Raw genomic sequence first — 27,359 nt, 5'->3', positions numbered from 1 at the left:
ACTGTCTTACACAAGATCAAATTAGAGGTATTCGATCCTTATAAAACACAGAGGGATAAATTATGTTCATTTCCTGCTGTAGTGTAGAGTTACAGATAATGTCACAGATTTAGCAGATTTTGAGAAGACAAACACAACATGGTTTTTAGTTTTACCCTTATTTCACATACACACCTGTTACTGATGATTGCAGATTTAAAAGAAAATTCCAGTTAAGTCTCAAGGGATTATGGAAAATTCTAAGATGTTCCAAGTCGTATAATTACTGAAAAGGGTGGCTGTGGGGGTCTGTTTATATAGAACCCTGTGGGAAGATGGCTAAAACAAAGTGTGAGCCTTGCTTTTATGCATATTGGTATTAAATTAGAAATGTCATCTTTTTAAGTTTACCCATTGGTGTTAAATTTATTTAACCATCCAGAGGGTTCTGGCAGGAACATACATATTATATGCTTACTAAAAATTAAATAAGGATCTAATATGTCAAAAGTTTTGGTTTTAAAAAAATGATAATACTGCTTTCCAAATAAGAAACCACAATTCAATTTGATTAAATAGCGGAGAGAAACAAATTAAGAAAACAAACAAAAAAACCCCACAAACCTTCTCGAAGGCAGAACTACATTAAAGGGTTTAATGTGTCTTATGTCTAGGATTCTACTCCCCAATAGTATTTGCTGCCCCTCTGAGCATTCGTTCAGTCATCAAACAACGTAATTCAATTCCTTTATGTAAAACACCATGGGGTATTATATATTAAAATATCAACATTAATATCTTTTTTTTAGAAGTAGTATTGGAATACATTTTAATTAGGAAATCTTTCTAGGAATTCTAAGTGTAGAAAGGAGCTGGATTAAACATTCAGTACAACAGCTCAGAGTCAAATTTCAACAAGAACAGATTACTGGAGTGTCAACACACTTTTTCATAAGTGAAATTCTTTGGAAATTTACAGTCTTATAATGTTTGGGGCTGTGTGTATTTCAGTAGAGTTTGTATCTTATAATGTTTGGGGCTGTGTGTATTTCAGTAGAGTTTGTATAATAAATGTGATAAAATTTTTCCCTTCTCTTTTCTTTCCTTGGGAAAAGTACATTTCTCAAGTTATGTGTCATAAGACTATCAGCAAAGACCAAAAGTTGTGAGATATTTTGAGATACTATCTGGTTTTACATGATCAGTTGGCTTACCCTCTTAGATTTGTACGAATATGATTTGGTAGTTTGTAGAACTGGTATAGAATACCTTATTTCTCTCCTTCTCTGTTTTTGAATAATCTGAATATTTTTCAAGGATAGCTTCAGGTGATGTTCACATTTATTGTCAAGATTGAATAAATTGTTCATACTCAAGTGAGTGTTGAAAACAGTTTTAAAGTAGAAATGTAATGAAAACAGAAGCATAATTCTGATGACATACAAATTGATATATTCTGCATTTTTCTTACCTCCAGTCCCAGTGGTGTATTTGAATTTACTTTTTCTCTTTGAGAGTCTATTATTTGGAAGCAATGGTACAGGATTTAAAAATCTCTCTTGCTGTGATTACACTTTAGAGCATGATTTTGAGGTACTTTTTGAGGGCAGGTGGCAACAGTCACTGAAGCCCTCCTTATGCCAGGCCTCTGTGCTCCATGGCATGATTCCAGAAGTGAAAGTCTCATGGTGTTCAGAGGCCTGCCATGCTTTGGTTCAGGCTGTTTCTCAGCTTATTGCCAAATTGAACCTGAAGTAGATATTGACTTTGAGGTTGTAAGTTAAAAAATTAGGCTTAAAGAAGTGTATCCGAACCCCAATCCTGATTATTTGTCGGAAAATACAGCTTCTCTATGGGGTTTAATCAACCTGACATGCAATTAGTCTGATTGTCAACATTATTTAGGACTCATGGATAGAATGTATGGATTTATGCTTTTAAAACCACATATCTAGTTATAATTTACAGTTGGTAATTAATATTCATTAATCACTAATCTGTGTCCAGCAGATGTGTATGATACAAAAGATTGTTTAATGGCCTCTGAGAATTCCTTCATCTAGTTAAGGTTAGAGTTTCAGGGGAGTGAGCCAGTCCTTCTCTCTTATGCCGCTCAGTTGATATGGTGATAGCATTTTAATACCTTGACCCTTCTGATTCATTCAAATTCTTTTCTCTCTCCAAGCACTAACTTCCTTTCAACTGTTTGGAAGTAGAACTTTCTGAGTTGTACACTTAAGGCTATTAAATGAATAACAGCATTCTTTGTTTGAATATCATGTTTTCCAAGTAATGCAAAAGTGCTTCATACCCAAGTATTTGCTGCCTAATCTTTCAAGAACCCTTATCTAGTTGGTCTGTAGCAGCACAAAAGACAAAATTAACTTCCTTCTTTTTTTAGTTGCTAATAGTCAACTGAAAGTACAGATGAAAATATGTTAAAATGATAGTCGCCTAAGATGTGTGCATAAAGCAAAAGTAATTAATATTTAGTTTTAGAAACTATATTGTTATTTAATATATTATTTATTCTTTTCATTAGCATGCATATTTTCTACTCACATAAATATCGTTGAAATTTGTATTTTTACTGATCATTTAAAAAAATCCTTTTCTCTAGTATTATTAGCTCTGCTTTTGCATGTTCAACACTAGTTGCTGAGTTGATGAAAGCGACTATTAACAATTAATATATAGAAGTTATAATGTATAATATATATAATATATATAATGTATAATATATAGAAGTTATAATGGGGATGCGGGGCCATGGGGATGCAGGGTGGCTCACAGTTAAAGTCAGGAATATGGGAGAGTTTGCAGATGATAAAATGCTGAGGAACAACTCTGGATATGTTAAAATAAACCTGCACCGAATTGTGTATGTGGATACTACAATATGTACATAGATACCATAGTGACTAATAATATTGTAAAGACAGTGCTAACATGTTATTGGAATTTGATCTTCTCATTTTTAATATTTTTCCCCCTTATTAGGAATAAATTTAGTTTCAGGTCCATGTGAAGTAACCAAAGATAGGGACAACAAGAGAAATAATTGTGTATTACACATTTTCTATAATTAGAATTCCATATAAGCATATAGTGTATGTATTCTGGTTTCACACAATCATTATCTTTAAATTACGTCTAAATTTTCCACTTTAGCTAGACATGTTTTAACTTGTCTAGTTTTAACATTTTAACTAGATAAGACCCACTACTATTATATTCTTTTTGTTATAATGCAAGGTATCATTACTTTAGGAAAAATATATTCTTATAGGCTTATAAGGGCTCTTCTTTCCCTGGAGTTATATGATGTGACTATCATAGAATTAGTAAAAAGCCCAGGCTACCAATGTTTATCATCCACCCACCCCCTGCACCTTACACCCTTACTAATGAATGGAATGAGAAACATTTTGACTGATGCAACAACATATTCGCATTTATCTTAAGCTCGTGCAGTTAAGTGGAGCTTTTTTCTTCTTTCCCTCTCCATTGAGATTAGAAGGTTTAAAATTTTATTTTTAAAATTATTTATAAAATCACTTCATATTTTAAAATTGTTTATTTACATTATATCTTTGGTAATACCATTTTTGTTATTACCTGTAGTGTCCAAGTGTTCCGTAGTGGTTAAAAGCAAAGCTGTTGGAACCAGATACAGTTTTAGCTGTATTAGCTTTTGAGCATCACTACTTTTCCAACGCACAGTTTCCTCCTCTAGTACCAACTGGATGATAACTTATTTTGTTATGGGGAATATACAAATTTAGCCCTACAAGTAGTCCTATAATCTGAATAAAAACAGTTCTTATTAGATACATTAGGCACTCTTGTATTTACTTTCTTTTGTCTTAGATAACCGGCAAAATTTCCATTTTTGACCCGTTTTGGTGTAGCATTCTGATTTCAAACAGGTAACTCAGAGGAAGCAAAATTTAGGACTTCCACCTTATTTAATGCAGTTAAATGTTTCAGTGTTGAATTCATGGAATTCAAGATTTTGACATAGGGACTTAAAGACACATATTAAAGTCTAAGGCAAAAATAAATTAAAGCTGAAGGCAGAAGTCAAGTATGAGCATCTTCTTGATGTTGGAGAGTGTGTTTAACACACCAGTGAAATGAAAATGCTGATATGATAGCCCTGAGGCATGATTGCTTATGTAGGCCTGAATGTTGAGTAGCTAAAACTACTAATATTGAGAGATTCATTCACCTTATTAGTAATGTATGCCAAAAATCATTAGAAAATTACTTTACCTTTTTTTTTAAAGAAAATGAATGTGCGTATCTTCAGACTTTTTTGTATAGAGTAAAAATATCCTTGAAAGAAATTGCTCAAATCTCCCTGTATTGATTTGTGAAAAATACCGAGATGATATGATAATAGTTACTTTAGAGTGAGTTTGAATTTACTCTGAATTTAGAACTACTGTGTATTTGAATGAGGGCTTTGGAAAAATTTGGAGGTATTTATTGCTGTAGATCATGTAGCATTTCTAGAGGGAGCTCATATTTGATTTTCCCTTTAGAGTAACTTTAGCAAGATGGACATATTTAATTGTTATTCTAACTTTCAAAGAACATAAAGTGGCAGATTGTGGACTAAATACAAGAAGAGCTTTCATTATGAATGAAGGTGAAGTTTCTTAGTAAGTGGACACCTTTTGAGTCCAATTCAATATCAGTATGAAGTGCCCTGGAGATATAAGTTATTCCTTTGTTTCCTGATTTTTTATTGGAAATTTTTTATTTTCTTTTTTGCAAATTAAATAACTTCATGCAGCAGATTTCCTAAAGCGTATCCAGTGATGTCTGAGTGCATCTGCTTGCCTTGCATTAATGTAATCATTGTACATGCTTAGTCTTAGGAAATAAGTATCATACTTATGAAACAGTATACTTGTGGAACAATGCCTTTTAAATCTCTCTCTCACTCTCGGAAGGCACTTGGAGGGTCTTGACAGAAGTACAGAGGCATCTTTGATTAACAGCCGTTTGTTTACACAGGTAGAGAGCACAGTCTCTTTCCAGTGTGTTAACTGGAAACTGTGACATTTAAAACTTCATTCCCAAAGAAATATAAAGCAATATGTTGTTTGGCATTAATTTTTCTGTGCTATGGAAAATATATTATGAAATATGGTACCAGATAGCTTTATTTTGTTGTTTCTGAAGTTTTTGCCCCTACCAGTTCTGAGGGTATGACTACATAATTAATTTGTTTTCATATTATATTCCAGACCCTCAATTAATATGTAAAAATATTGAGTACTACTATAATATGCTATTCTACTTTGTTTTCAAATGCAATATTGCAAAGATGAGATGACCTGACGTCTAAGTAGGCTCAGACACCTGGAAACAGACCTGGGTCTCCCCATCCTTAACTTTGCTACTTAGGGAGTTAAGCCTCAGTTTAATGTATTTTCCTGATCAGTGTAATGGGTATAGTAATATGCCTGAGAGGTTTTTATTAGGATAGGACAGTAGCTCCCCCTGGACACCCCCTGCCAAATGAGAGCAGCTTCTTATAATACTCATTTTGTAAAATAACAGGAGCGAAAAAAGTACTCTGAATATTTTGCAATTCTATTGGGAAAGACTTTTTTAAATTACATTGAAGTTTATGAATAAGCTACATTTTTTAAAACTTCAAGTAAGTGTTTTATTATGTTATCTCCAGAGCTTAAAGTGTGAATTGGACATCTGTCCACACTATTAAAAAATAGATTTTAAAATCATGGATTTCATTTTAGACTTCACAATTTCTTGGAAGAAGTGGGGATTTTCTTCCTTAATAAAATGGTGCTTTTAATATAGACTACATGAAGTGAATGCATCAATATAGTGTTATGGACCTAAAAATATAATAGCATCAAATATTAATGAAAACACAAGATCTTTCAGTTCTGTTGGTTCATAGTATAAGTACCAAGTGAAAGTTTGAAGATAATCCTGAACATTTTGACTTGTTTTAATATAAGAAAAAATTTAGTGACTGTTAAAACCCTTTATTCCTTGAGTATAGGAAAACCCCATCTCTGTTTTAAAACAATGTGAGGTGACCTTACTTTTCCTTTTCTCCCTTCTTTCCTTTCTCCCCTCTCCTCCATTTCCTGACCCTCCCCCACTCTGACCTAGTTGCAGAGTTAAATTAGGTATAAACCTTGGATCTTTGCCAGTTTTCAGGATGATCCCTAAAGGTTGTCTCTCTTTTATTCATGTATCAGTTATTCCTAACTTCATTTTACTTTTGTACCCCAGTCAGTTGCTCTTGCATAACTGATTCACATTTTTAGATTTTTAATGCAGCCAACATCAAAAGGCTTGCACTAAACACTCTCTTCTATGTTTTCTTAGGTGAGCATTTCTCTGGGAGTGGGATTGTTGGTAAGGGCTTATTCTTGATTTAGTGCAGACATTGGTTGATTTAACTGAATACTGTCAGTGGCATGGCAGAATGGCTGCCCCAAGCCTCACTGCCAGCAACATTGCCCACGCCCTTTTGTTTCCGTTTTTCTAGATTTCTGTCCATATCTTTTGTGGCCCTTTTTTAAACTCTTTGTTGAATTTCTTATCTTGTTCCTTTGTTAGGAGTTCTTTTTGTTATGAAAATACAGTCTCTTGTTTGTGTAAATGTTGGGAATATCTCTTCCTGGTGTTCTGATACATGTTTAATGTTGTAGTGTCCTTCATTTTGAGACAATCAGGTTCATCTTTTCTTTTCTTTTTTTTTTCTTTTTAGTTTTTAAGGAGGAATGCTTTATTTTATTTATTTATTTATTTTTAAATTCATTCTATTATCATTAATCTACAATACCATGAAGAACATTATGGTTACTAGACTCCCCCCTTCACCAAGTCCTCCCCCAACAAACCCCATTACTGTCACTGTCCATCAGCATAGTAAGATACTGTAGAGTCACTACTTGTCTTCTCCGTGTTGAACATCACTCCCTATGCCCCCACCCCCCACATTATACATCCCTCTCTTCCCACCCCTCCTGCCCAGTCCCTTTCCCATTGGTAACCGTTAGTCCATTCTTGGGTTCTGTGATTCTGCTGCTGTTTTGTTCCTTCAGTTTCTCTTTGTACTTATACTCCACATATGAGTGAAATCATTTGGTACTTGTCTTTCTCCACCTGGCTTATTTCACTGAGCATAATACCCTCTAGCTCCATCCATGTTGTTGCAAATGGTAGGATTGGTTTTCTTCTTATGGCTGAATAATATTCCATTGTGTATATGTACCACATCTTCTTTATTCATTCATCTATTGATGGACACTTAGGTTGCTTCCATTTCTTGGCTATTGTAAATAGTGCTGCGATAAACATAGGGGTGCATCTGTCTTTTTCAAACTGGAGTGCTGCATTCTTAGGGTAAATTCCTAGAAGTGGAATTCCTGGGTCAAATGGTATTTCTATTTTGAGCTTTTTAGGAATCTCCATATTGCTTTCCACAATGATTGAAGTAGTTTACATTCCCACCAGCAGTGTAGGAGGGTTCCCCTTTCTCCACAACCTTGCCAACATTTGTTGTTGTTTGTCTTTTGGATGGTGGCGATCCTTACTGGTGTGAGATGATATCTCATTGTGGTTTTAATTTCCATTTCTCTGATGACAAGTGATGTGGAGCATCTTTTCATTTGTCTGTTGGCCATCTGAATTTCTTCTTTGGACAACTGTCTGTTCAGCTCCTCTGCCCATTTTTTAATTGGATTATTTGCTTTTTGTTTGTTGAGGTGTGTGAGCTCTTTATATATTTTGGATGTCAACCCTTTATCGGATCTGTCATTTATGAATATATTCTCCCATACTGTAGGGTACCTTTTTGTTCTATTGATGGTGTCCTTTGCTGTACAGAAGCTTTTCAGCTTGATATAGTCCCACTTGTTCATTTTTGCTTTTGTTCCCCTTGCCCAGGGAGATATGTTCATGAAGAAGTCACTCATGTTTATGTCCATGAGATTTTTGCCTATGTTTTTTTCTAAGAGTTTTATGGTTTCATGACTTACATTCAGGTCTTTGATCCATTTCAAATTTACTTTTGTGTATGGGGTTAGACAATGATCCAGTTTCATTCTCTTACATGTAGCTGTCTAGTTTTGCCAGCACCATCTGTTGAAGAGACTGTCATTTCCCCATTGTATGTCCATGGCACTTTATCACATATTAATTGACCATGTATGTTTGGGTTAATATCTGGGGTCTCTATTCTGTTCCACTGGTCTGTGGCTCTTCTCTTGTGCCAGTACCAAACTGTCTTGATTACTGTGGCTTTGTAGTAGAGCTTGAAGTTGGGAAGTGAGTTCCCCCCCCCTCCCCACTTTTTTCTTCCTTCTCAGCATTGCTTTGGCTATTCGGTGTCTTTGGTGTTTCCATATGAATTTTTGAGCTATTTGTTCTAGTTTGTTGAAGAATGTTGTTTGTAATTTGATAGGGATTGCATCAAATCTGTATATTGCTTTGGGCAGGATGGCCATTTTGACAATATTAATTCTTCCTAGCCAAGAGCATGGGATGAGTTTCCATTTGTTAGTGTCTTCTTTAATTTCTCTAAAGAGTTTCTTGTAGTTTTCAGCGTATAGGTTTTTCACTTCCTTGGTGAGGTTTCTTCCTAAGCATTTTATTCCTTTTGATGCAATTGTGAATGGAATTCTTTTTCTGATTTCTCTTTCCATTATTTCATTGTTAGTGTATAGGAAAGCCACAGATTTCTGTGTGTTAATTTTGTATCCTGCAACTTTGCTGTATTCCGATATCAGTTCTAGTAGTTTTGGAGTGGAGTCTTTAGGGTTTTTTATGTACAATATCATGTCATCTACAAATAGTGACAGTTTAACTTCTTCTTTATCAATCTGGATTCATTGTATTTCTTTGTTTTGTCTAATTGCTGTGGCTAGGACCTCCAGTACTATGTTGAATAACAGTGGGTAGAGTGGGCATCCCTGTCTTGTTCCCGATCTCAGAGGAAAAAGCTTTCAGTTTCTCACTGTTCAGTATGATGTTGGCTGTGGATTTATCACATATGGCCTTTATTATGTTGAGGTACCTGCCCTCTGTACCCATTTTATGAGAGTTTTTATCATGAATGGATGTTGAATTTTGTTGAATGCTTTTTCAGCATCTGTGGAGATGATCATGTGGGTTTTGTCCTTCTTTTTGTTGATATGGTGGATGATGTTGATTGATTTTCAGATGTTGTACCATCCTTGCATCCCTGGGATGAATCCCACTTGGTCATGGTATACAATCTTTCTGATGTATTTTTGAATTCGGTTTGCTAATATTTTGTTGAGTATTTTTGCGTCTATGTTCATCAGGGATATTGGTCTGTAGTTTTCTTTTTTGGTGGGGTCTTTGCCTGGTTTTGGTATTAGGGTGATGTTGGCTTCATAGAATGAGTTTGGGAGTATTCCCTCCTCTTCTATTTTTTGGAAAACTTTAAGGAGAATGGGTATTATGTCTTCTCTGCATGTCTGACAAAATTCTGAGGTAAATTCATCTGGCCCGGGGGTTTTGTTCTTGAGTAGTTTTTTGATTACTAATTCAATTTCTTTGCTTGTAATTGGTTTGTTTAGATTTTGTGTTTCTTCCTTGGTCAATCTTGGAAGGTTGTATTTTTCTAGGAAGTTGTCCATTTCTTCTAGGTTTTCCAGCTTCTTAGCATATAGGTTTTCATAGTACTCTCTAATAATTCTTTGTATTTCTGTTGGGTCTGTCGTGATGTTTCCTTTCTCGTTTCTGATTCTGTTGATGTGTGTTGATTCTCATTTTCTCTTAATAAGTTGGGCTAGAGGCTTATCTATTTTGTTTATTTTCTCAAAGAACCAGCTCTTGGTTTCATTGATTTTTTCTATTTTTTTATTCTTCTCAATTTTGTTTATTTCTTCTCTGATCTTTATTATTTCCCTCCTTCTGCTGACCTTAGGCCTCATTTGTTCTTCTTTTTCCAGTTTTGATAATTGTGTCGTTAGACTATTCATTTGGGTTTGTTTTTCCTCCTTTAAATATGCCTGGATTGCTAAACTTTCCTCTTACGACTGCCTTTGCTGCTTGCCCCAGAATTTGGGGCTTTGTGTTGTTGTTGTCATATGTTTTCATATATTGCTGGATCTCTATTTTAATTCAGTCATTGATCCATTGACTATTTAGGAGCATGTTGTTAAGCCTCCATGTGTTTGTGAGCCTTTTTACTTTCTTTGTACAATTTATTTCTAGTTTGATACCTTTGTATTCTGAAAAGTTGGTTGGTAGAATTTCAATGTTTTTGAATTTACTGAGGCTCTTTTTGTGGCCTAGTATGTGGTCTATTCTGGAGAATGTTCCATGTGCACTTGAGAAGAATGTGTATCCTGTTGCTTTTGGGTGAGAGTTCTTTAGATGTCTATTAGGTCCGTCTGTTCTAGTGTGTTGTTCAGTGCCTCTGTGTCCTTACTTATTTTCTGTCTGGTGGATCTGTCCTTTGGAGTGAATGATGTATTGAAATCTCGTAAAATGAATGCATTGCATTCTATTTTCTCCTTTAGTTCTGTTAGTATTTGTTTCACATATGCTGGTGCTCCTGTGTTGGATGCATATATATTTATAATGGTTATATCCTCTTGTTGGACTGAGCCCTTTATCATTATATAATGTCCTTCTTTATCTCTTGTGACTTTCTTTGTTTTGAAGTCTATTTGTCTGATACTAGTACGGCAACACCTGCTTTTTTCTCCCTGTTGTTTGCATGAAATATCTTTTTCCATCCCTTGATTTTTAGTCTGTGCATGTCTTTGGGTTTGAGGTGAGTCTATTGTAAGCAGCATATAGATGCGTCTTGTTCTTTTATCCATTCAGTGACTCTGTGTCTTCTGATTGGTGCATTCAGTCCATTTACATTTTGGGTGATTATCAAAAGGTATGTACTTATTGCCATTTAAGTCTTTAGATTCGTGGTTACCAAAGGTTCCAGGTTACTTTCCTTACTATCTAAGAGTCTAACTTAACTCACTTAGTATGCTGTTACAAACACAATCTAAACGTTCTTTTTTTTTTTCTCCTCCTCCATTCTTTATATATTAGGTATCATATTCTGTATACTTTGTCTATCCCTTGATTGACTTTGGGCAGAGTTATTTTAATTTTGCAGTTGTTTAGTAATTAATTGTTATACTTTCTTTACTGTGGTTTTATTACTTCTGGTGATAGCTATTCAACCTTAGGAACACTTCCTTCTATAGCAGTCCCTCCAAAATAGACTGTAGAGTTGGTTTGTGGGAGGTAAATTCTCTCAGCTTTTGCTTATCTTGAAATTGTTTAATCCCTCCTTCAAATTTAAATGATAATCTTGCCAGATAAAGTAATCTTGGTTCCAGGCCCTTCTGCTTCATGGCATTAAATACATCATGCTACTTCCTTCTGGCCTGTAAGGTTTCCACTGAGAAGTCTGATGATAGCCTGATGGGCTTTCCTTTGTATGTGATCTTATTTATGCCTCTGGCTGCTTTTAACAGTCTGTCCTTATCCTTCACCTTTCCCAGTTTAATTACTATGTGTCTTGGTGTTGTCTTCCTTGGGTCCCTTGTGTTGGGAGATCTGTGGATGTCCATGGCCTGAGAGACTATGTCCTTCCCCAGATTGGGGAAGTTTTCAGCAACTACCTCCTCAAAGACACTTTCTATCCCTTCCTCTCTCTCTTCTTCTTCTTGTATCCCTAAAATGTGAATATTGTTCCGCTTGGATTTGTCACACAGTTCTCTCAATATTCTTTCATTTTTAGAGATCCTTTTTTCTCTCTGTGCCTTAGCTTCTTTGTATTCCTCTTCCCTAGTTTCTATTTCATTCATTGTCTCCTCCACCGTATCGAACCTGCTTTTAGTACCCTCCATCGTACTCTTCAGCAATTGGATCTCCGACCTGAATTCATTCCTGAGTTCTTGGATGTCTTTCCTTACCTCCAGTAGAATGTTGATGATTTTTATTTTGTACTCCCTTTCAGGAAGAGTCACGAGGTCCATATCATTCAAATCTTTTTCGAGAGTTGTTTTAATAATTTTACTCTGGACAAGGTTCCTTTGGCGTTTCATGTTTGTATAAGGTGCCCTCTAGTGTCCAGAAGCTCTATTCTGGAGCTGCTCAGTCCCTGAATCAATGTTGGCGGTGGCAGGAGTATAGTACTGGTGCCTGGGGGTGGGAGGAAAGCGCTGTTCCCTGCCTCCTAGCTCCTGTCCCTGTCTCCACTGCCTGAGCCAGTGGGCTGGTCACACAGGTATAAGTTTTTGTCTCAGAGCAGCCGGATATGGATCCCTGCTTTCCACAAGCAGCCGCAACCCCAGTCTCCCCAGGAACTCTGCCAGTATTAATTTTTCAACCTGGTAGTCATGCAAGTCTCATGCAAGGACCATGAAACGTAGGTTTGTGCTCCCAGCGCAGATCTCCGGAGCTAGGTTTTCAGCAGTCCCACGCCTTCCACTCCCTCCCTACTCAGTTTCTCTTCCTCCCGCCGGTGAGCTGGGGTGGGGGAGGGGCTCGGGTCCCGTAGAGCCCCAGCTCTGGTACGTTACCCCGTTTGCTGAGGTCTGCTCTTTTCTCCAGGTGTGTGCAGTCTGACACTGCCTTCTTTCCTGTTGCTCTCTCAGGATTAGTTACACCAACTATATTTTCTAATTGTATCCAGTTTTAGGAGGAAACCTCTGTCTCTCCTCTCATGCCACCATTTTTAATCCAATCTGACATCATCTTTTCTTATCTTTTGAGTTATATTTGGAGGTCTTTTTAAGAAGGTCCTTCCCTTCCAAAAGATATTCAATATAATCTTCTGTTCATTTTACCTTTTCACATTGTGTTTAAAGCTGTCTTTAGTTTACCATTGTATATGGTGAATATGGTATAAAAATTCAATTTCAGTTTTCTCCTAAATTTTGATTACAATACACTTTTTGAGTTTGTTGATGTTAAAATATTGATAAGATTTATATAGAATTTATAGTTTAAATTTGGGAGAATTGACATCTTTATTATATCTTAAATCTTCCCATCCATAAGCCATGGAGTATTCCTCCATATTTTTCAAGTTTTGGTTTGAGTATTTTCTTGTGGTCAGACTACCTGCATTTAAAAAATTATCTGATATAAAGAAGTTGGCTTGGTTGATATTATTGAAATTGTCAAATAATAGGACAAAAAACCCCATAACCATGCTGATTAATTCTACAGGTTAATTATATTGATGAGAAATCATCACATTGGTCCTTCCAAAATGTACTCTTTATATTACACTTTAATGTATTTTCCTTTAAACTATGATATATCTATAACAGATTTTAAATGAATTCTCCATTAAACAATAATTTATTTTACTTTTTTTCTCATTGAACAGCTTTTATGGTATATTTGGTTCCTGATAGGATTTTTTATTTTAATCCATATTCTGTAGGCTAGCTTTACATTTTTAAAAGTGATCTGATCTTTGTATTATCAGAGTTTTGGAAGCACTGATGCAAAAATCAATAACATTTAAATTTGAAATTATGGAAATAGTGATGGCAGTTTTCACACCAAAACCCAACAATTTTAGGCTTAATTGTGGCTCCTCTGACTTAAAAAACCTAAAATGTATTTTGGTAAGCAAAGCATTGAAGGACAATTATTTAAGGAAGAAGGGATCTTGTGAAGGGATTGTTTTCATGTTGGAGTCTGATGAAATCCTCATGCCAGTGCTTTTAGGCCACAGACCACCAGGAACATGCTGGTAGTAAAAAAGTTGGCTTCATTACTCCTTGCACTGAGAGAACACTTTACCATGGAATCCTGGGGTATCTCATTATATGTCCTAATAAAGGATTTGGGCTTCCGTTGTATGATTGGAGAGAGTGTCTAAGGAAGCAGGGGTGTCCTCTAGGTTAGATGCTGGTTTGCAGTCAAAAATAAAACATACTATGACTGGATAAAGAAATCATTCATTTGGCCAGAGAGGAGGAGGTCTGGTATTTTGTGGGTTGTACAGTGGACTTTTTTTTTGTGTGTTCAGCAAAATTATGAAGTGACCTTGCTTCATCCCATTTATCATCATCCCAAAGCAACCTTGTCTCAGGCGGTAAGATTTTATATGTACAACAGGAGACCAAAATAACCTGGTGTGAGTGTCAGATGAACTCCGGATGTCAAAATCGGTGCTTCCTTTCTGCCTCTCTCCCTTTCTTTCTTCTTCTCCCACCCGTGAGAAGTTAAAAGTTGTTTTAAAAATGTATGCTTAATTTGGGGGTTTTCTTTTTATTTTCCCAGTTACCTGGGTCAATGACTTAATCATAAGGATGTGAGAGATTTCTGTTTGGACAAAAAAAAAACAAGAAATGTGGTATCATGTTGTGGCTTTGCCCCAGATAACCTTGCTGATGAATTTCAATTCTGAGTTGTATTCTCACTTTGAAATAACTACGTGCTCTGCAGCCTGTCCCAGGGGAAGCCACCTTAGACCCTTTGCTCTTACTGTTCCCTTTACCCAGAACCACCGACCTCTGCAAGGCTGGCTCTATATCCTTTAGTCCTTAAAGATCACACTCATTCCCACCCTGCTCCTTACTTCAAATATAAGCTCCGTGTGGGTGGGAACTCCTATGTATGAACAGTTCTAAGTACCCAGCCCTCAAGTCCCTGGCACAAAATAAGCACTTGACAAATATCTGTTTAATAAATAAATACACTTACGAATGAATAAGTGAATGACTAACCAAATAAGTAAACATGTAGTCTAGATGTAACTCTATGTCTATTGACTATTAGCAAGAGAAACGCTTATCGATTTTTCATTTCATTGAGGTAAATGTACTTAAAAAAATCAACCTGTTTCTCTGGAAATGCACCTTAAAATAATCAAAGTAATTTCTTTATTAGGTATTTTTTTAACATATTTTTCTAAGATGATGGTTTAGATGGAATAACATTAAAATGATGTTTTTCTGGTGCTTTAATTAATATTTGGATGACTTTCTCTGGAGTAATTCCTATTTAAACATATTTTCATTCACTGATGCCACAATCAGCCAAATTTTGGGAGGGGTAAGGTGGGCTGAAAAACAGCCTGGCTACTAGAATTTTCCATAGTGCCCTAATTTAATTTGGTAGTGGTGTTGGGGAGGCTAGATATAAAATATATGTGATCTTATGCCTATTAAGTTTGAACATATTTGTAATTTATTTCATCATGTTTTTCCTACTTTGTGTTTCCAGTTACTAAATTTACTGTTTGACTTTGATGATATTTTAAACTGTTTTCGGTGTAAGGATTCAGTCTTCTGTGGGCTTACACTGTCAAGCCCTAATTTGTAGTGTGTGAATGTTGGTTTGCAGTCAAAAATAAAACATGCTATGAAATTGTTAGGTGGAGGGTAGAAAAAGTTTGGAAGCAGCCAGCTTTGGACTGGAATCTCCGCTCTGTCACGCCTGCGTTATTGGCAAGTTCTTTCGTGTCTCTGAGTCTGTTTCCTTGTCTGCAGAGTGGATGCGATGTTTATGTACAGGACTGCGTGAGAGCTCAGTGAGATGGTAAATTTCCATAGTGTGGTGTGGTATGTGGCATTTTAGGTGCTGGATAATTATAAGTACAGTGCTTTTCCTCTTGCCTATCAAAGGCCAAAGGAGGTCCATGACTTCCCAAATATGAAAGATTATTATTTTCTGTAGATAACAGAAAGGCATAAAGTGCATTGTACTTGATGTTATTTCTATAGCAATGTCTGCTGTCATAAATCACATGGAGTATCAGCCAAAGTATTAGTGATAATAGCAGATATTTATTGAGTGTTTGCTGTGTGGCAGTCTTAAACACCCTAGGTAAATTAACTCAATCTTGGCAAAACCCATAAGATACTAATTAGTTTTCCCCTTTTACAGATGAGTAAATTAAGGCCCAGAGTGTTGAACTAGAGGGCACATAAGCAAAGCTGGGGTGAAGGATTCTACTCTTGTTTATGCATTAAAAACTCAAAACCGCTTTCATTTTCCAGATAGTAATTACCCAGATAAATCTTGACATAGGCATACCTTCTTCTCGCCCCTGTCCGTAGTTGAGAGGGACTCTGTCTCCAGGACTCAATGCCACATCCCCTTGTAGGAAGGGAAGATGAGAACTGTCCACATTGGAGAGAGAGGTCTGCCTGAGAGACGCTGTGCAGGCAGCTATTGAGAGTATATTTTTTTGTTCTTTTTGATGTTGAAAAATCATGATTATTTGTGGTGAAAAGTAAAGGGTACATAGGACATAAGATTTTTAAATACATTTTTTATGTATGAAATACTATTTTGGTGATGTGTGAAAATACTGAAATGCTGATTTTCCTACCGATGAATTTATTAGAAAGAGTATGAAAGAACATTATTTTTGAATAAATGATATATATATACTTGTTTTACTTATATGTTCTGATGACTGTTAAGCCTCCTTATAGCTTTGATCTTACTTAGTTATCTTGCTTTTTAGTCCCCGTTCTTCTATGTCATTAATCATTTCTTGCATGATTCAGGGAAATCTTTGTTTAAGATGATTTCTCACAGTTTCTTTTGTTCAGTAAATATGCAATAATTTCAGGCCATGAAGACTCCTACTGAAATTTGAAAAAGCATGTAGTCTTTGTAGGTGATCTTAAGATAATATTGTTCTTGGCATTATGATGAAGTGTATATGTATATCATCAGTTTCGAGACATAATAATTTCTTTACATTTTTTAGGCTTTGATTCTATTTTATCTCTTGGTTTGATGAAATGTTGGAGTATACAGGAAATAAGTTTTCCTTCTTAAAAATGTCTTTTGAAGGTTTTTCTCCCCCTGTGGTACTTCCTGGTGGCCTGATATTATGTCATGTTATAATTGGATTGATGCTCAGCCTGAATACCTCTGTCTCTTCTTGGCAGCATGGGGTAACCTTGGAAATGTTCTGAAGAGTCAGAGCAAAATTTCTGAAGCCGAAGGCGCCTATAGAAATGCTTTGTATTACCGGAGCAACATGGCTGACATGCTTTATAATTTGTGAGTATGCATTTCATTCTTTGGCTTGGTTCACCTTTGAAGCCTGTGGTGAGAGAGACTATTGATTTAACTGCTGGAAATGGAGGTGGTGATAATGGTTTTTCTGAAAAAGTTTTTTCATTAATCATGTCTCTAAGATTGGTAGATTGGATGGCATTTGTGTTTTCTTTGTTTTGGACCACCTCGTCGATATTGATGTATTATGGTTGGTATTTTAAATTCTGTCAATACTTAGTTGGGTTCATAAAATAAGGCTAGTGTGTCTGATACTTTAATAATTGATACCTTGACTATTAATAATGATAAATTTTATCCTCTATTAAAGAATGGCTGTGTCAAAATATAGAGAGAATATATACTAAGCCTGGGGAGTTATCAAATAAGGTAGTGTTTTTTTCTTTTGTATCCCTATCTAAAAACATTGATGATTAGGGTGGGATAATGGGATAATTTAGAATTACTGTCTTTGTATGTTGGATTAGAAAAATCCCTCGGGGAAAAATTTGGTCTACTCTTTGAATGGGAAGCCCTAGGGTGTATAGCAAGGTGTGAGTGGATAGTACAAATTAAACTGAAATCTCTTCTTTGTCTCTTATATTTATGACATTCTTTTGTTTGTAAGTAATAGAAACAGTCTAAACTAGTTTAAACACAAGAGAATTTATTAACTTCCATAATTGAAAATTCTGGGGTTGACTAGATATAGGCACAGTTTTGTCCAGGTGATTTATTATATTTCAGGAATTTGTTCCATTTTGTGTCTCTAGTTTCTTCTGGGATCACTCCATTCTCTGCGGGTCTCTGTGTCAGTAGGAAAGATGACTCCTGTACCTCTGTGCATGTGACATCCTCATCCTTCTCAATCTCAGAAGGAATTGTCTTGGTCTCTTTTAATGCTAGAAAAGGTCTTTGAATGACCCTCTGGTGTCATGTGTCCTCTCTTGAGTGAAGCAGTGGGCACTGTGGCAGGGACAGTAAGACACCTCCATTGACGGTGTCTCCAGAGTAGGTATAGAACGGAGGAAGACCAGTTCTCTGTAGGCAGGTGCTATGTGTAATAAGATGTCTATTGCTTTTGTTTAATGAATGCTGTGTAATATTGACAGTGTCAAACTAATTTGGAAGTTAATTTTTAATATGTGTATGTTCTGCTTACATGTAGATATTTTGTATTGGCTGAATCTAAAAGCACAGATATGAAAAAGAAAAAATAAAAACACACACAAGAAATCTAGATTCTTAAGGGGAAGCAGAGAGAATGAGCTCAGTTTAACTTCTTCTTTGTACATTTACCTTATTGGTAAGCTTCTAGACTTTTTTCTTTTAATGAAATATCTTTGATTTACGATCTTATATTGACTTCAAATGTGCAACACCACGTGGTTCAACAGTTAACCTGTATTATTAAATCCTTACCCCCTCTAGTGCAGTTACTATTTGTCAACACAGAAAGATGCTACAGAATCATTGACTATATTCCTTGTGCTGTACTATCATCCTTGTAACCAATGTATATTGTGATTGAGAATTTTGGGTCCTTTCTCCCCCTCCCACTCCATACCCACTCTTCCCAACCCCTCCCCCATGGTAACCACCCAGTACCTTCTCTGTGTCTATGAGTCTACTGCTGTTTTGTTCATTCTGTTTTGCTTCGTTTTTATATCCCACAAATAATGAAATCATATAGTATTTGTCTTTCTCTGCCTGCCTTATTTCACTGAGCATAATACCCTGTAGATCCATCCATGTGTTGCAAATGGCAGGATTTTTACTTTTATGGCTGAATAATATTCCATTGTGTATATGTACCACATATTCTTTATACATTCATCTATTGATGGACACTTAGGTTGCTTCCATATGTTGGCTATTGTAAATAGTGCTTTGATAAACATAGGGGTGCATGTATCCTTTTGAATCAGGGATTTTGTTTTCTTCAGGTAAATTCCTAGAAGTGGAATTACTAGGTCAAATTGTGTTTCTATTTTTATTTTTTTGAGGAAACTCCATCCTGCTTTCCACAGTGGTTGCACCAATTAACATTCCCACCAACAGTGTAGGAGGGTTCTCATTTCTCCACATCTTTGCCAACACTTGGTATTTCTTGTCTTTTGGATAGTGGCCATCCTAACTGGTGTGAGGTGATATCTCGTTGTGGTTTTGATTTGCATTTTCCTGATTGGCAATGTGGTAAGCCCCTAGACTTTAACGTGCATCTCAGTCTCATGGCCTGTGGTCTCAATTAGGTCAGCATATGTTTTGTGTTGCCTGCACAAATTCATTTTAATTTTTTTTTACCTGTAAGGCCTTTGGCTGGAGCACACCCTCTCCAGTTTGTGTAGCCCCTGATACTCTCTGCTTTATTTCATGCTCACCATATATCTAACCATCTTTTTCCTTGAAGTAATTTGAATTTGCATCATTTTACTTGAATGATCATATTGAGATACTCCTACCAGGGCTTTGCCCCATGGCCTTGCAACAGTTTTCTTCTGGTGTCTGTTCTCCATACATTTTCAGGGGCGGAAATGAGTTGAACAACCAACTCTCCATTGAACTTATTTTTCCCCTTATCTATAGCCACTTGTCAAAAAGATACGCACACCCTGGTGATACCCCGTGGTGCAAGGGTTGAAAGAAAAAATAAATTTATCTATCCTGGCTTATTCTTTGCTGAGAAGAAAAACTTACTGAATTAGACAAATATAGTTTACAAGTAATTTAAAAGCTGCATCTTATAACTTCCTCTGTAGATGCATATATAAACAATAAAGGCATACAGATAGACTTTCCCAAATCCTAATGAGAAATCCTTGCTGGAGAAGTTGTTATTACAAAGATTACCCCCAACTCCTACACTTTGTAGGAAACCCACAAATGTTGTATATAGTTCTAAAATACTTTTACTAATGTGACAGGCATTTCAAACTATACTTAACTGTTAGCTCTAACAGAGACGCTTAAATTCCACAAGAAATATTGGCAATGATTTTGAAGTATTGGATTATATAACCCATCTGGTTGACAGTATTCTGATCCTAACTAATTATATTTCAGAATAGGTGACTTCCTCAGTGATTTTAATCACGTATTAATGAAATACACCACGATAGATCTTTTACAACCCTATAATATTAATATGTCTGATATCTTATGTTCTAAAAGCCAACTTGTCTTTTTCTGTTTATTTACATAGGAAAAAAGCCAAGTTTACTAAATAAATTTTTTTCTTTTGAGAAGTATATGCTATTTTCATTACATAATCTTCTCTGATATTCAGAAATTGTTCCATGATCTATTTCAAATATTGAAAGAAAAGGAATTAGCTTTGCTCAGTCTTACCAGTAAACATAACCTGGTAATACTCCTTTGTGGTGCTAACAGGTATTAGTCACATTTCATATTCTCAGTTAATGTCCTTTGTTTTTTATTTTTTTGTGCATCTCATTATATTTCCTTTTTTTATTGAAGTATCATTGATATACAATCTTATATTGGTTTCAGATATACAACACTCAGTTATGTCTTTTAATGATGCTTTATGACCAAAGCCTGAAGCTAATGAACCTATTATATTAGTTAGCATGAACCACCCATATTTATTAGTCAATTTTAGAAGCTTTTGGGAATCATAAACTCCTGTTAGGTACTCTACTTAACTTTTAATGAGTTAACCTAGATTTTCTGGAATATATTCGATGTTCATAAATCTACTTGCTTTGTAAATTATTGAACAAAATTCATACTGGTAAAAATTTTTGTTAGGAAAATAATCTGGAGAAGTATATTATTATGCAATGATTACTAAAGTGAGGTTCAATACCATTGCCAGACACAAGATGATTCTAGGAGGTTCGAGATCATCTTTAATCTGTGTAATATTATTTTTATGTTTATATTTAAAAAAAATATAACTCATATACCTAAATATTCCAGTTGGGTATAGAGAAAAAAAGGTATAACTTGTAAGTAACAGTACAACAAATATGTGGTTATATCTGAAGTTTAGGGAATATTGCATTACAGTACTTTAAAATTTGAGAACATTAATATGAAGTTATATCTCAGATGTGCATTTATAATTATATTTCCTATTTATAAAATGATGGAGTTTTTATAAATTTTTTTCTTTAGTATTGGTTACTTGAATTAGTTCTGTGTGCCAAGCATTCTTCTTAGTTCTTTATCATGACATGTTATGACAGTTTGTCTTCAAATGAAATCTATAAAACGAGGAAAATGAAACTCAGAGGTAATTTGCATAAGATCACATGAATAATAGAGGAGCCAGTATTTGAACTTAAGATGTTGTGACTCTATACTCATGAAATAATCGTATTTCTGCTCAAGTTAGGAGAAAAACACAAAGGGTGTGGGAAACAGTCTCAGTATGTATCTTTCAATTCAGAAAAAAAAAATTACTTAAAACCCCCTTAACATAGAAGAACAAAATACTTGGAATTACATCTAATGGAGAACACAAGTTAATTTTTTTGTGATTGTTACTGAATTTACTGAACTCATAATACAGAATTTTGTTAGGAAGATCATGAGCTTGCACAGTTGAGCTAAGAGTTGCTTTCACAAAGAAAACGCTGCACAAATTGTTTTTAATTGTTTGAATCCATTAATTATGATATTGTTTTGATATCACTTCAACCCATACTGACACATAGTAGTCATATAATCTGAAATTTGAAACAATGTCTAATTCTACTTTTTTGTGAGATAGAATTGACATATAGCATTATATTAGTTCCATTAACATCTGTTACCATACACAGTCAGAGACTTTATTTTCTTGTGAGAACTTTAACTTAGCAACTTTCAAATATATACTACAGTATCATTAACTTTAGTCTCCATGTTGTACATATCCTCAGGACTTAATTTGTACCTTTTGACCCCCTTCATCCATTTTGCGACCTTCTATTCTACTGTTAATAGCAATAAATACACTACATTGATTGTGTAACCTTATGTTCAGCCTTTTATTCATGTTGCCAATTTTGTTAAAATCCAACACTTCACACAAAAGTAACTGTCAAACCAGGTTTAGCAGCTCTGTGTTATGGTATCGGTTTCTCCTTTCAGGTATAATAAATTTCAGGGACAAAGCAGATGGACCATTGCTCAGTGACTTACACTGTCAAATTTTATAAATACATACTCGACTTTCAACCTTTTAACTGTAGCACTCATTGCTCTCTGAAATACAATTGATTTCTGGGCTGAAAAACACTCTGCCAGTGTTCTTTCACTGTTGTTATCGATTTGTCCCAGTCAGTCTGTTGCAAATGATATTTAAACAGGTAGTTCAATAGAACAGTGAACACTTCATTAGGCATTAGATTTCAGACTGCAAATAGTAAGTTTAATGTGGTTTAATCAATTTTTGATGATCTTAAATAACACAGGGAATCGCTGCTGTGGATAATAGAAATTTTGCCACCATAAGTTAGTTGTCACTGTGTTCTGTGTTGTAAGAATCCAAGTAATAATCTAATCTATAAAGCTAGGAAAGGAGAAGTCAAACAGAGTGAAAGGAAAATGTAAATGAAGAAGAATATGAAGAAACACTGGGACATAGTGGGAAATATCACAGATTATACTTTAAAAGATGAATAGTTTCTGGCAAGGGTAATGGAGAACAAAATAGAACATCTCAAATATACAACATTGCAAATGAGAAAGTAGTTATCACCAGATATATAGAATCCTAAATAATAAAATGTTAGTTATATACATAAGAAATATTAGTAATATGGATGCTTTTTTGGAAGAATATAAATGATCAACATTAGCTCAAGAAGAAGTAGGCAATTTGACAATAAAATCTTGGGAGAATTGAAAATGGAATTAAAGAATTTACTCCACAAGGAAGGAAGTTGAGGCATTTCACAAGTGAGTCCCATCAAGTCTTCAGTTAAGTGATGTTTCTTTTACTTCTTGTTTATTTTTCTGAAGCTAGATAACTGATTGTAAAAGGTCTGACTATAAACCAAAAACAAAAGAGAGTAACCCCCCAAAAAGGCAAACAAGCAAGAAGAAAATAACAGCACTACCACAGGCCATTTGTACTTGTGCCTATTCATGTAGACATGTCTTAAAATTAATATAGTTGATGCAGCAGCATTATTAAAGATTATAACACCACCATAAGTCAGATGGGATTTATTCTAAGATTCATATTGGAGTATTCAGTATTAAAATTCAAGTACTATATTCTTTCCATTTAAAATTAAGAAAAGGAAAAAAATTATGGTCATCTCCAGCAGAGCCAAGAAGGCTTTGATTAATGTGCCTCAAAGAATAAGACATGAATAAAGTGAATACATACTTCTGTAACCTAAAGAATATCTGTGTAAAGTTAATAGCAATGCCTTATTTAGTACTGAAGCACGGTGGTCATTTCTATTCACATTCAGCTTCTTGAGATGATGGCAATTTCTTACTGGTCCTTGAGTCTCCATGCTGAGAGTTCTAACTACATTTGTTGATTCTATAAATGAATTATGAAATCCATTTCAGAGCAGATCCCATTTATTAATGTAAGTGGTAAGGTTAGTGGTGGGTGTTAGATAACCACATTTCTTGAATGGTGTAAGTATATTTTGACCATTACCAGTAAACAATTCTGGGTTAGAAAGAGCCTTCTTAAATTAGAGGTCTAGAGTTATATTTTCTTGGCTATTTCAGAAACACATTTCTATGAGGGTTGGTTTGTGCATTAGTTTCCACAACTACCATAATACAGCACCACAAACTGGGTGACTTGAAACAATAGAGATGTATTGTTTCATAATTGTAGAAGCTAGCAGTGCAAAATCAAGGTGTTCACGGGGTCCAGGGAAGTCCTTCCTTGTCTCTTTCCTGTGGTTTGCTGGCATTCTTTGGAGTTCCTTGGCTTGCACCTGTGTAACTCCGGTGTCTGCCTTTATTACCACGTTGCATTCTCCCTGTGTGTTTCTGTCTTCACATCCTCTTACAAGGATACAAGTCATATTGGATTGGAGGCCCACCCTTGTTAATTTAACAAGTTGCATCTGCAGTGACCCTGTTTCCAATGAGGTCAGATACTGAGGTACTGGGGGTTATGACTTCAGCATATCTTTTCTTAGATATGCTGAATTATATCTTAGAGAGACATAATTCAACCAATAAGAGTTGCCTATTGGAAGCTTCAGTTTGAGAGAAAGCCCAGACAGTGTTTTTTTTTTAATGTGGGATTGAGGGGAATCAGGTAAAGGCTCCTTTATGAGGCTGAAATTTTGCAGAGCATATTGAGTTTATGTTCTCTCACAAGACCAAGAACTCTGTGTTAAGGGGAAGTAACAGGGAAATGTGGGGGCACTTGTTACCATAGATCCAATTCTAATGAGATATAGTTGTACATTCAGAGCTAGGTTTTGAGAAACCTTGAGAGGTGCCGAGGATCCGAGATTACAGAATGGCGTGTGGTGCACATGCCTGACATGGAGCCCAGCTATTCCTTGAGCTGTGCTGAAAACGGGGCATATGAGGCCTGGTGAAATGAGGGAGGAGGTGAATGGTAGAGTTCAGGAGAGGGCTTCCTGCTGAGTTCCGTGGATGTGTATGTCCACTTGTGTGTTAGGGAAGGAGGAAGGTGGCCAGGGGATACCAGGTAAGCTGACTGGCCTCCCAGAACAGAGAAATCAGGAGAGACTGTGGAACAGGAATGCCTGAAGTGCTTACCGTGTCTGATAGAAAGTGAATGGACTGGGAGATTTTGGTGGACTCTTCCTAGCTGGGGATCAGTGGGGCTCCGGATAAACACCTCATCTGGCCCTTTCCTGATTCCTGGTCTGAGGAGGTGCAGCCTGCAGGTGCCTGCCAGGTCACCGGGCAGGAGCAAGACCTAACTCTTACTACATACTTTCACTGTATTTTACAGGATAGTTTTCGTGCACAGTGAACACACAAATGTAATCCTGTAAAACATTGAAGCACACTGTTTGTGTACTTGAAACTAATATAAGATTCTATGTCAATGAAACTTCAATATAAAAATTTTTTAAATGTACACAGGGTTTTCAGAAAAAAAAATGAAACATTGAAGCAGCACTGAAGATTATGGCATAATCCATAAGAGTTCCTATGATTGCATTTCTTACACCCCTTTCTCTTCCTCTAGTATATACCGTTTCAGTGTTTTCATGAGCATTTATATGTGTAGTTATACATACATACTTTTTTTTTTTACCCTGCATATAAACCGCACTATTGATTTTCAGTGCATGTGTATATATGTGTGTGCTGATGTATCATAACTTCCATGACCCTCCCCCCCATTTCAATTAACATTAAATTGTTTCCATTGAGGCTATTCCATAGTTGGCACTAATAAACATCCAATGGGATGGTTTCAAAACTATGTTACTTCATTCTCCATTTCCCTAATTACAAGTGGAGTTGAGCAATTTTTCTTATGCTTATTGGCTCTTTGTAATTTTCCTTGGAATTAATTGTTCATATATCTTGCCTACTTTTCTATTGGAGAAAGTTTTTCTTGATTTATGGGGTAAAGTCAAATGCCCGTCCTCACTGCACACACATGCATGAACTCACACAGGTGCACACACACAGACTTTATTTATTAATTTTTTATGCAAACATTTTTGCAAGTATATTAGTTTTTCCTTGTCTTTTTATTAATGAAAATATTTATTGCACATAACTTGATATTCTGAAAAATCCACAGGTCTTTTCATTTACAGCCTCTGTGTCTCTGTGAAGACCATTCTCAGCCTAATAATAAAACAAAAACAAAAGGACAAAACTATGGTACATTTTTCAGAACATGTTTAGAATCGTTTTTTTGTTGTTAGGTCCTTAATCTACTCTAGATAGCATTATTTTTCATATTAAGGTATATATGTTTTCCAACTTGAAAGTAATATCCCCATAATAAGTATTGAATAATTGCTGGTACCTTAGGCTAAATCATATGTAAACATGGGGTCGTTGTTTTGGACTTATTGTCGTCTTTTTGTAACCCATACCAAGAACAAACTTTTATTTACTGTAACGTATACTAGAGTTTATATTTTAAGAGACATTTTCCATCCTTGTTAGTTGTTTTCCAACACTTCTTGGTCATTCCTAAGTGTTTTATCCTTAATGTGAATTTGATCATAGCTTTGTTAAGTCACATCAGAAGTCCAGCTGGGCTTTTGATTGGTTATGCAGTGACTTAAAGTCATTAAAGTGAGGAGACCTGATATTGTTCCACTCTTTGACATTTGCCTTCCAGATACACCTATTTCTCCATTTATTTCAATTTGTAAATGTCCCTTCATGAAAATTTTGTTTTCCTTCACCAATGTCTCACATATTTGAGATTGATTTATTCTTAATGTTTCTTAAAAAATTATTTTTGCTAATGTGAATTTAATCTCTTTTTTTCCTTCATTATATTTTAAACTTGCTTCTGATTGTTTAGATTTTATCTTTTCTACATATGCCTAAGTCTAAGATTTTGTTGTTGTTCTGGCATATATATGATTTTTAGGTGAAGGTTCTTGGAATTTTCCAAATATGTCAGTATTCTTATTTGCTGGGAGGTCTCTGCATATACTATTTATTTTGCCTGTGACATTCTCCACTATTTTCTCCCCTTCTGACCTCTTTACACATCATATCCCATGCTTTTTGCCTGGCTGTTTCATATGCCTCCTTTCTCTCAGCTTAAGTAACACTTAGTGAATGAATTAATAAACTAATTAAAGAGTTAATTAATGAATACACTAATGAATGAAAATCAGCATAGTTCAAGTTTGTTGGACAACGATCCTGTGTCTTGCATATTATAACTGGCTGATCTTCTTTCCCAGCTCGTTTTATTGGCTATGTTCACTTATGATTTATCTACAACTTTTTTCTCTTATCTATAAAAAGAGTCACCATCCAAAAACCACAGGAGTAGTCAAATTCCCTCACAGGACCATGGTTATTATTATTATACACATACTGATGTGGAATAAAGATTCTGGAATATATCATCTAGTGCCTGAGTTCTCTTTCACGTTCTCCCACTGAACACTGGAAATATTTTATTACAAACATATTGAAAACAAACTTTTTCAGAATAGATAAGAGAAAATAATAGATAAGTTACTTATTGGATAACCAGCCAAAGGATATTTCAACAAAACAAATTCTGATATTTTCTTTTGTTAATCAGAAGAATTAAATAGTAAAATAATGAAGTGTATGTTGTATTCTGATTTATTAAAAACACAATAAGATACTTCATCATTCTTAAAATATTAGTAGTCCTTTTAAACTCCTACTTGAGATATAAGTGGCTATACACCTGATTTTTGTTCTTA

General features: G+C 35.3%; 1 protein-coding gene across 4 annotated transcripts in view; it reads left to right on the top strand.

The window, feature by feature from the left end:
* Nucleotides 1–27,359, top strand: part of TMTC2 (transmembrane O-mannosyltransferase targeting cadherins 2) — a 400,347-nt gene that overhangs the window by 198,319 nt on the left and 174,669 nt on the right. For all 4 annotated transcript variants that reach the window (XM_073214780.1, XM_073214779.1, XM_073214781.1 and 1 more), the window contains one exon: nt 16,893–17,007. In XM_073214780.1, coding sequence (XP_073070881.1) covers nt 16,893–17,007 — 115 coding nt within the window. The remainder of the gene's footprint in view (nt 1–16,892; nt 17,008–27,359) is intronic.

This window comes from Manis javanica, chromosome 10 (genome assembly GCF_040802235.1).
Source record: "Manis javanica isolate MJ-LG chromosome 10, MJ_LKY, whole genome shotgun sequence".
Classification (NCBI taxonomy): Eukaryota; Metazoa; Chordata; class Mammalia; order Pholidota; family Manidae; genus Manis; species Manis javanica.
The sequence above is the reverse complement of the archived record's forward strand: the minus strand, read 5'-3'. Positions and strand labels throughout refer to the sequence as shown.